We start from the raw sequence: 12,109 nt of genomic DNA, 5'->3' as shown, positions 1-12,109 counted from the left end.
TAAAGTGTCATCGATTGAATTAATTGATTAATATTAAGGCCTATATATATATTTTTATTTGATTATTTGTTATTTAAATTAATATTCCTTTACAAGGATCGTATAAATTATAAATAAATTACACTATCGCCTTCAAATGTAACAAGTATCATAACATAACAATAATTTTAATATAGTTGCTTTTAATATATATATATATATATATATATATATAATATATGTATCTGTATATATGTATATATGTTTAAACTATATGTTTGTCATAGTTTTTTTCATAAATTTTTTTGATAATTTTAAAATTTATATTCTATAAAAAAATTATAAATTGTAATTCGGATGTTTTAACTAATTTTGCAATTAAATAAAATTTTCAATGTCCGAATATTTAATAAGGAAAACCAAAATTGTACAATAAAATTCTGTATTTGTCAACTAATATTTATTATAGAACCTTATAATAATGTCTTACTTATTTTTATATTAATAAACATTGCAAATAGTTTTTATAATAAAGACTTCTCATTCAAATTAAAACAAATAAATAAAGTAATAAGTGTAGAAACAGAAGAATAATCACGCGTAAAATAATACATTATTTGTAATAAAATAATTTACTTAATGCCCGTAAATTAGACTTGCATTATGTGGAATATGTATTTGAATGTGTCAAGTTGAATATTCGAAGCTCGCAAAAGCTTGTAGAAAGTATGGAAGGAAATGGGAAGTCTAAAATGCAACATGAACTTGCATGAGAATATTACGGATATTTGATAATTCATTACCGAGTGTTGGAGTTTGTTAATACTTTAACACCTCGAATGCCCATACATTCTGGACCACTCCGTTACAATTTACTGTGCTAATTATCAAGAAGACATGGTAAGAACCGTGTAAGTTACAGTTAAACGAGTCTATATAGGTAAGCTAACCTTCTCATACATCGGCCATTTCGCCCCTGACCTACTCGCACAACTCTACGGACGAAAAGATCGTCATAACTTTATGTCGATATTACTTTGAGGCACAGCCTAAAGCGGAAAAGCCCATTCAGCTAAAACGGCGAGATGAGAAAAGTACTTGCGATAGTGTTGATTTACGGTGGACTTTTTATGTCGGCGTACGTCGCAGCTTACTCCAGGGTGTCGAAGAACGGCCAAGCCCGGGGAAGCATCGAGGATATCGTTTTCACTGTGTCGCCAGTTTATGCTGACACACCAGCGAGTATCGATCTGAAATCCGGAGAAGTTATTAATCATCCATCGACGTCCAAGTGAGTTTAGAACATTGTCATTTGTTATACAAGTGCTCGAAATGAGAAACTCGTAAGATATTCGGAACTTCGCCCGGATCTTAGGAGTTCCTTAGAAATTTACTCCATTAAATTCGAAATTTTAATTTGATTAAACATTTCATTCATTTTTACTACCGCTAAACGACCATATTTTTATGTACTATATTATGGCTGTCGTTGATAATCATTAATCGGCAAATCACGTAGATTTGTTTATCATACTGCCGCAATAATAATTGACGAGAGTATAAGTAATTGTTATATATATGTTATATATGGTCAAAATGTAGATACATTAAGATAAATTTTCTCGGCTATTTTTCATACTTAACAGTATTAATGGGAAGACGTTTGAAAGAAATCAATTTTGCATATACACAGAACAATATAACTAAAATATTTCATCTAAGCATTATTTACACTCGTACTGTCAATGTAACCAAATTGTAAAAAATCATTTGTCATATTATTTGCTTATACTTTGGCACGTTGTCAGGTATTCGACGATAGACGAAGAGCTATTAGCCAAGCTAGAAGGCCTAGAGGGCAGGAACAGACCTCAGAAGAGATTTCACCCCCCGGCGAGTTTCGAACATACGTTAGCTCACTCGAATAGTTTAAGACAACAAAGTGCAAGCTCAGAGTTGATCAATACTTCATCAAACGACAATGTTATTTATCAAAAACCCGTTGTCTCTATGACGTACGATTATCCATCAAACATCAATACTAAGCTTAAACTCGTGGCAAATAAACCATTAGGATCCACGAATGCGTTTTCGATGCAATCGCCGCCAAAGGTATTTTAAAATTATAGTTTTGGTTTCTTTATTTACTTTTTGTTGTTGTTGTTTCTTTGTTTCTTACTTTTTGTTTTTTTTTTTGTTTTTGTTTGTTTTTATTTTTTTTTTGATTTGAGAGTCAAAGTTTGAATTTAACATTAATCCATTTAACTAATTTCATTAATTTTACGAAGATTGAAAAAATAATAATTCTATTCATTCGTTATGATTTTATGTATAATACATATAATATTCATACGTTATGTATATGAAATCAAGTATATTAATAATTTTATAGGTATTATTATTTCGATTAAATGCTTTATACTTACTGTATTATAAAATGCATATTATATTAAAAATTTCGTAATGATTTATCGAATAATTTAGTTTTCAGATACATATTTTTCCGGAACGAATAATAATCCCTCCTCAACTGACCAATCGGAATACCATAAATTGCCGAATTTCGATTTTGATCATCCACCAAAATCTGTTAAATTTCTCAAACACTACGATCATCCTTATGAAGATATCCCAACTTACGTTGAACACCCCTACGACGATCAAGTTGTCTACGATCACATTTCCGATGATCACTATTTTCATCATCAGCATAATTATCCAGTTTCCAGTACCCAAGAGCCGGAAATAATGGACCAACGTGTCAATAAGAGACCTTATTCTTATTATTATATCGGAAAGAAGTTGTGGTATATTCCACTATACTTCAGTATATATTTCATTATTTATGTTGCTGCTTTGGTACTAAAAAGTGTTGCCAGGCATAGGATTAATTTTCCTACAAATATCGCTGCTGCTGGTGATAATGCGAGAAGTGCCAATTGGTCGAATCAAAATAGTCCAGTGTGGATGAATTATGTCACTAAAGTTTTAGAGAGCATTGAAAAATATGGGAAAGTGTCGTGAAATGTGCTTGAGACTTTTTCGCGTCATTAACTTCACATGTTTTTAAGATGCTTCAAAAATCTGACTATTTACACCTCAAATAATGAACTTCGAGGACCATCATTTAAATTTTTACATTCCTTTATTTCTGCTTATTCTCATATTAAATTATATTCTAAAAATAAATTGAATTAGCAAAATTCACGTAAGAGAACGATAATAATTTACTGTTTCATAATCTTTATGGGACAATTAAATTTAAATAAGCATTTATAGCATTTTACATATATCATATATAATATTCCACTTAAGAATAATAACTATTGTATAAATTAAAATGCAGTATTTTTATATTAAGAATTACTTCGTTTATTTATATGCATTAAAATAATAAATATTTAAATCAATATATTTTGTCATCGGTTTGAGCAATAAATTATTGAAATTATGTTCAGTTCATTAATCATGAAAGCACGCACGAATATAATATTATACGTTATAATAATTTATGTTTATACTATATTAATTATTATATTTATTAGCTTTATGAAATTCTTTAACATTAGGAAAATAATATTTTAAAAATATTATACATAATTCTAAAAAATAAAATTCTTCTAAAAAAAAAAAAAAAAAAAAAAAAAAAAAAAAAAAAAAAATGCAACCGATATTTATACCAAAATTCTTTAATAATTCTAAATGCTAAAGGCTAAATTTCTTACTAAAACTGATTAAGCTGAACGAAACTGATAGAAATAAATTATTTGTAATTAATTATGTTAAATGATCACGCAATTAAAAAGAAACTCAAAGAATCCTATTTTTCAAAATAGAATTTCTTTATCTTTTAGTATAATTAATGAATAAAAACAACATATGTAAAGTGGTAACAGTTATTTAATATACGAATATTACTTATAGATTATTATATAGTTTATATAAGACGATTATCATATAAAAAATTATGTATTAAATCATGTAATTTCAAGATTTTTCTTAATATAATAATTGCTTATAGATTTTAGTAGAACATTAGAATCCTACTGTGTGTCTTTTTATTATTTTATTAAAATTCTGTATCTATTTATATTGAATTTAATTAATTCTTCTAGTATACTTTTAGTTCAATTTTGTATTATCGAAGTTTATGATTAGCAATTTCACAATATGTATAACTTTCAATATAACATTTCATTTTATGTCGTGACAATATATTATTACAACTAAGAATTATTTTACCTTTTAAAAATATCTGACATATTAACATCATATGGTATAGTTATATGATAATTGAATTAAATATTGCAAATAAAACAGGAATAAATGATTTTCAGTAAATCACCTGAATGAATAACTTTACAAAAATTATACATTAAAATTAGCTTAAACGATAAATGCTTAAATTAATTAGCTTGAATGGGATTTAAATTGAATTGAAATTTCAAAAAGACTATTTTAAAATAAGAAAAAATATGTCCCCCAACGTAAATAGATCGATTCGAAATATAATTATAAAAGTAGGATAATTGATTTGAATTTTAAAGGGACATACTTTTAATTTGAATTTCTATATGATCGAGATAAGTCAATAATCCAGATAAGTATGCATCCTTGACAATACAATGCACGATATTTGTGATAGAAAGTTCATCGGGAGACTCTCACTGATCAGTTCTTAGAGAAATGTTTTATGACACGTTCGTGCATCTACTTCATTACGATCGACGAGTAGAAAAATTTCACAGGTCTCCGATAGTTAACGCTTCGTTGATTAGATTATTGTTTTAACGGTACCTTGTTATAAGCTGCTAATTATCCAAATGCCACATAAGCAAAAGTAACGTAAGAACTCAGACTCGGAAAAACAAGGGAAAAACAAATATGTACATTTACATTTAGTCGTAATAATTATTTCATCTGGTTCATACTTTAACGTGTGTTATTAAATCAGTTTCCAATGTAATTATTTAAACATTTTTACAAATACAGTAGAATTCCTTAAAAAATTCTACACCTATGCTACTTTTTATTTTTCTCTATTTAAGATTTCCTTACTTTTGTTAAATTGCGAAGTTATATTTTTAATTTTTCTTCCATCAAATATATATATATATATATATATATATATATATATACACACACGATATATAACAGAGGCTAGTCTTTATTAAAACTTTCTTTATATATGTAAAAAGACTTAAAGAATTAATTAATAATTAATGCAGATTAAAATATAACAGTAAAATATATGCATATCGTCATTTCTAATGTATTCTCTGTGTAGAGTAAGAATAAGAAAGTACAATTCCATGAAATCAAATTGTAAAGATGTCGCTGTACTATGAGTATTATTATTATTATTGTTGTTGTTGTTGTTGTTGTTGTTATTATTATTATTATTATTAAAGCTATTTAATAATTTTATGATTTTATTATTTTGTAAGTAAGATAGACTATAATATTTCTCTGTTCTATTTGTATGATACGATTTCATCAGTAGATTATCATACTTTAATAAAATATATTTATTATTACTTAGTCTTTTGATTAAATTACATCGAAAAAAAAAGAAAAAAAAATATATATATATATATATATATATGTATAATTAATATTAGAGAATTTCACTTACTTAAATCAAATAAATTTAAATTGAAGAATTCGATCAAATATATTTTTAGTATTATGAATGTACAACATATTATGTTGTAATAAATTTGTTGATACATGTTTTACCGTTTTATTTTCTTTCTAATGTGCTCATATCCTGTAAATATGAAGTGCAACTCAGCGTAGTAGAACATTTTACTGTAAATGAGCAGCTATAAATCAGCTATTGCTTATATGTTATTTCAGCTTCAAATCAGTAATAATTAGAACATTTAGCACCATCGAAGTTTAAAATTTACTTAACGTTCTTCTTGATACAGTTACGAAATATACAGCAGCAGCTACTGGTACAAGTTCTTGCTTCGTGAGAGTCAGAATCGGTATCAGTCAAACGTTGGTTCGACCGCGACGAGGAACTTTTATCATCGATGCATCAATAAATTGCAAATGACACAATTATACGATTATCCATAAAGTCCAGAGATTTACGAGGTCAAAAATCGTCATTCGATAATCCTTATTACAAATATTGGCTGGACGACGAAAGTAGAAGTAACAGATTAAAAAAAGAAATGAATTAAATACGTCGAGAATCAGATAATAATTATATTCGTGGATAATCGTAGCAATATTGGAAGATGGAAACGGAATTTTGGTGTAGAATATTTATTTTATCAATCTGCACTCGACGTTCCTTCACATTTGATCAGCCTAAATTGATTGAGCAGCTGATATCTACGAATAATAATACACGAATAATTACGACAGAAGCTACTGCTTTAGCCACTACCGACCAGTCACATAGGTAATATTTATATTTTTATTTAAAAATAAATAAATTTCAATTAATTTTACAATGAATTCGATCATTCCTTAACAAGTGAGAGTGCAATATAGTATGTTTATATTCATCTTCAATGTTCAATGAATTATTTTCTGCTCTCTCTCTCTCTTTTTTATTAATTCTAGTAAATTAAAATTCTAGTAAATTTTCTTCAATCGTTCAGAATGACATATAATTTTAATCGAAATAATAATAAACATTTAATTATATTAATTAAAGCATTGTGGTAAATAAATCTGAATTTCGCAAACGTTACAATTAACTTTAGATCGCAAAGATATTTGGATAATTTCTCTATAATTAAAAGAGTTGATAGGCTGTTGATAGAGAGTTGATGTCCCGACTGTACTGTATGCAATCGCTTTAGATGGCATGAGCGCGAAGGCTACGTTTCGGCAGATGCACGGATGATGCAGGACGATCCGAACGAGAATGATGATGTGGTTGAGCGTTCCGATGACATCGGCGATATAAAAGCCATGAGTCAGCCTAAAAATGATTACTGGGGTGGCTATTACGATTTTCTTATAAACGAGGGTAGCTACAAATTTTGGGCAATATTCCAAGTACGTTAATCTTTTATAGTAATTATTATAGTAATAATTCATAGCCACATGAAATATATTGGTATTTTTATGTATAAAATATTTTGAAATTAAAAAAAAAAAAAAAAAAAAAAAAAAAAAAAAAAAGGACGAAAAATTTTTTATTTTATTTTATTTAGTATTTAAGTTACATCCTTCGTGTAACAATATGAAGATTCGATTATAGAAATTGGAATATTGGTATGCAAAATTCATGCCAATGCCAATAAATAATTTCATCTTTCATCGATAATTAGAATTTGTTGGCTGAAACAAGGATGCAGTGTGATGTCGAAAGAAAATTTCTTAAAGTGGTTATAGATACGCGATTAATATTGTTCTTGAATTGATTAGCTATTAATTAATGCGTGCATTGATATTTTAATCGAAGAGGTATTATCCTAAATATTATATGGAAGAACTTTCTTAATTGCTTAAATTATTTTTTGATGATCGTTGATTAAAATATTAATATATTTGTACTTGAGATTTCAAATTTATGTGTCTTCTTTTGGTAAAAATTAATAATAATAATAAAAAAGTCGTGTTATAATGATACATGTTATAATTAATTTGCTTAAATAATTCTATTTACCATATATAATTATAATTTTATTAAATTATTTTCAAAAAAATTTACTTTATACTTCTTATAATTCGTATTATTAGGCTTTGGTTATGATTATTAGTTATTACATTAGTTATTACATTTAGTTGTTACAGTGATTATTATTATTTGGTTAAGATTATTATTAAAAAAAAAAGTTCAAATAATTTATGATAATTTATCCGACTATAATATACTCTTTTATGTTAACATTTAGAAAATTAACTATAAATTATATAAAATATTGAAAATGCGCTTGTTTGCATTATGAAATTACATTCTCATTATGATTTACGATCACTGGTTTTTTTTTTTTTTTTTTTTGTTTTTGTTTTTTTTTATACGATTTATATGTACTACAGAGCCCATGACATCCCGAATCCATTTCAATAAGATAATCAATAGAAATGAACAACAGAAAAATTTCAGTGACAAAAAAAAAGAGGGATTTAGTGTGTCAATAGGATTATGTCTCTTAAGCATATCAAATGTATAACTTTTGATGATATATCAAACGCTAATCATATACAATGAATATGAAAAGCGAAATAATTTTTTCCATCTACCCAAATAGACTAAATCCTAGCTACAATAATTAATCTAGACTTTACAGCTTTATTTTGAATGTCATTGATAAAAATTTATTTACTCACGAGAATTTTTGAAAAATAAATTTATATAATTTTCATCCACAGATATATTTTATGGCATCGTTATTATTTGTAAACTATAATTTAGCCATATAATATTTGGAGAAATTAATTAATATTTTTGTGACAGATTCATTGTTTTCTTCAAGTAAATAATGAAAATAGAAATTAAACGATATGAAAATCTGTAATGATATAATCGTTTGACTGCTTGTGATATAAAAATCACGTTTCACTGGCTAATAGTTTCATTAAATTTTTCTTTTTTATTTAAGACCAATATAAAGTTAATTTATAAAAATGAATGCTATAATATGTACCACAAAAACATCAGTTATATCCATGGGTATTTCCAAGTATATTAAAAACACTTCTCATTATAGTTAATAATCGATAATGTAGAATTATTTTGATTTCTATTATCGATAAAGCCAGTTGAATTAACTTTCCCATAATCGCTTTTTTATCTCAGTCTCAATAGTATTTTCAAAAAGACAAATAAAAGTTGAATTTTTCAACGTTAATATAACGGTATTACAAGATACACGTATTTAGAGTAAATTTTAAATATTAAATTTGCTTAGCTTAACGTGAAATTGTTCAACGTAGGAATTCCAAGGAGTTTTCAATGCCTCGTACTATTAATAATGCTTAAATTCAATTTAATAAAATTGCATAAAATAAAATTGCACAATTTTTTAAATAAATAATTTATTAATGTTGCTTATGATGCGTGTATTTGTTACGCGTTTGAATATTATTTCACAGCACATAATATTTGAAAAAAATTATATTTTTATTCACTCGGACATAATTTAAGAAAGAAAGGAATTTAAAAAGTTTTTCATTGTTAACTAAGTCATAAAAATTTTTCAAATTAAAGTATGTCAAAATACGTGACTACACGCAACGAAAAAGGCCTTAAGCAAATTTAATTCATGTACAGAGCCAAAGAAATACTTTCGTCTCCCATCTTCATAACAATGGTTTTGCGTAGCTCGTAAATTTTGGTATTCTCATTAAAATTGCCAACGTACTCTATACTTTTAACGTTCCGACAATATGAATTTGTTTCCAAATTCAATTCATTATTACTTCAATATACTTGTACAATTTCTAATTCTTGCATATTTTTTATACATTATTACGTCATACGATTATCAATGATTTAAAAGAAATTATTTAAAATAAATAATTAAATGTATAATTCATAATTAAAAATACATCACTTACTATTTAATAATTGTATAATTTGATACCATAACGATATACATGATTTAAATATTATATCAATATTTTATTCAACGGTTTATTTGATATTTAATTAATTAGTAAAATGTAGCATTAAATGTAAACTGGACTTTTAATATTTATTTTTTTGTATGAGTGTTAATTATTATAATCCTATTGACCATCGAATTTTAAGATTATGTACTTACAATTTTTAATTCTATGTTATTGTTATCGGAGATCGAGGTTCGTTTTTTTTTTTTTTTTTTTTTTTTTTTATATAATCATATATATATATATATATATATATATATATATATATATATTGAACATGATTAAAAAACAAAACATTTGCAAATTAATTCTTTAAAGTTTAATTACTTATTAATTATTTATCTAATTTTTTTAATAGCTTTCTACCGCAGCACTACTCATCTACAGTGGATTCGCAGCTTTGTATTATGCTAAAGTGAATCCACAGATTACCGAAGATTACGATGATTTTCTACTGAAGCGAAGACGACGATTTGTCAATCGAGCTGAACAACCACGTGATCGTCCGTTTCTTGGTTTCGAGCCTCAGAGTTTTCAAAGGATACTTGATGCCGTTGCCCGAGAGATTCGTTGACAGCTTTTCTTAATTTACTCTTTTAGTGCCTAATTGGAAGCATTTACATGGTAATATGTGCTTTCTCACGATTCAGATGTCGACCGTATGTAAATATAAAATTTAAATATCTCTTGTAAAAAACTTATAACAATGACTAATTTTCCGAGAAGATATATTCTTTGAGCAAAGAATATAATCATAAAAGAATAGAAGATTTTAATGCTTTTTTTTAGGCAAATAACTTTTTATACATTTAAATATTTTTATAAGTTCTGTAGATATGTTTGACTAGTTTCAAATAAAGGGAGTAAAAAAAAATATTCATATTTTATTGTGATTTTTAAAACGCTTTTTTTAAGCATTAAATAATTATACTTTTTAAAGTAGTTTTACAGTGGCTTAAAAAACTTTTATATACACGTATTTATTTTAAGCCGATAGAGCTCATGATTTAAAATCTTAAGCAATTTATATGATTTGTTTAATATTATTTCATTAAAAACCAAAATGTATTTCACATATCAAAAATCAAATTGCTAATTTTGTATGCTCATTTAATAAAAGGATTTAAAATATCATCAAAAATAAGTCATAGAAGATATTGTAATATGCCAATTATTTTTTGATTTCTTATTTTTATACATAAGTTCCAAACATTAAAAACTCGTAGTTTGAAGCAGTTGCTTAGATATCATTATAATAAAATAATATTTAAATTGCTTTATAACTAAAATGAGTCACTTGCCATAAATATTTATATAAAAGATATTTATAAATTGACAAATCTATTAATGATAACATAATTTATTAGTGTGCTAAAAATATTTCAAAAGTAATGAATTAATAAATGAATAAATAATAAGCATAATAATCAATTGTTTACATTATTTTAGGTCTTTTACAGTAATGTATATATTAGAGATGTAAAGTATTGAACTGTATCGAGTCTAAATCGGCAACATTGCATATTACATTTATATAATAAATTATTGTTAAAAGAATATATTGTAATTGATCATTAAAAATTTTGTCTTATAATAATAAAAAAAAATATTCTTCAAAATACTGTTTAAAATATATTTTTAATTGCATTTCGAAAGACTTTATACGTTTGATATTTTTCATTTATAGAATAGTAATATTAGGAATGAAATGATACTTTTATTTATCTGCGTATACTTTTTTGTACGTGTATATGTGCACCTGCGCGGGCGTTATAAAATTAAAAAAAAATTGTAAAAACTAAAATATTACGAATTTATTAAACATCATATCAATTCTTATTAAACAATGCCAACATAATAAATTCAAAGTTTGACAAATTTAAGCAATGAAAATATTAAGCAATGAATTTTTATTTAAAATATATCTTGATGAAGCTATAAATTTAAAGTAATAACATTTAGGGAGATTATATTATAGTAATTAATATACTTATAACAAAAAATTATTGTTCAATTATTTAATTATTTATTTCAAATAAAAACAAAATACAAAAACTAAAATAAAAAACAGTATTTATAGTTCATATATTTCATATATTTTTATATATATTTGCAAAATTCATATTTTATAATATTTACACTAGTCTCTATTTTATTTCATCATTATTTTTTTTTTAAATTGAATTAACTTTATTTCCACAAGTTTCAACTAAGTTATGAATATGTTTATAAAATTCTTTCTTGCCATTTTTTTTTTTTTTTTTATAAACAAACTGAAAATTCAAAGAATTTATGATAAATTTAAAAATAAAAAAGGATTTCCGCATAAAGGAACATTTGCTGTCTGTTTGCTGCGTATAAACATTAATCACATTTTATTTATTTATTTATTTTTTGTATTAGCAAAGGCTAATTTTTTTAATACACTTTATCGTTACAAAAAATTACTATAAAATTATTGTATAAAGTGAGTATTTCATAAAGTGATATTTTAACGCAATTTAAATGGATCGAGAAGAAATAATTATTATATATATATATATATATA

General features: G+C 25.1%; 2 protein-coding genes across 2 annotated transcripts; both read left to right on the top strand.

Annotated features, from left to right (window-relative positions):
* Nucleotides 1-650: 650 nt before the first annotated feature.
* LOC105361011 (uncharacterized) lies at nt 651-3,092 on the top strand. The gene is made up of 3 exons (XM_011498091.1): nt 651-1,270; nt 1,788-2,091; nt 2,464-3,092. Exons 1-3 carry the CDS (start codon nt 1,065-1,067, stop codon nt 3,001-3,003), a joined length of 1,050 nt encoding a protein of 349 aa, XP_011496393.1. The 5' UTR covers nt 651-1,064; the 3' UTR covers nt 3,004-3,092.
* Nucleotides 3,093-6,815: 3,723 nt separating this feature from the next.
* On the top strand, nt 6,816-10,135 carry LOC105361178 (uncharacterized). The gene is made up of 2 exons (XM_011498288.1): nt 6,816-7,002; nt 9,920-10,135. The coding sequence occupies exons 1-2, from the start codon at nt 6,844-6,846 to the stop codon at nt 10,133-10,135; spliced, it is 375 nt and encodes a 124-aa protein (XP_011496590.1). The 5' UTR covers nt 6,816-6,843.
* The last annotated feature ends 1,974 nt before the right edge of the window (nt 10,136-12,109 follow it).

The sequence above is a fragment of the Ceratosolen solmsi genome, unplaced genomic scaffold, assembly GCF_000503995.2.
Source record: "Ceratosolen solmsi marchali unplaced genomic scaffold, CerSol_1.0 scaffold14, whole genome shotgun sequence".
Lineage (NCBI taxonomy): Eukaryota > Metazoa > Arthropoda > Insecta > Hymenoptera > Agaonidae > Ceratosolen > Ceratosolen solmsi.
Note: the sequence above shows the minus strand (reverse complement) of the source record. Positions and strands in the feature narration are given on the sequence as shown.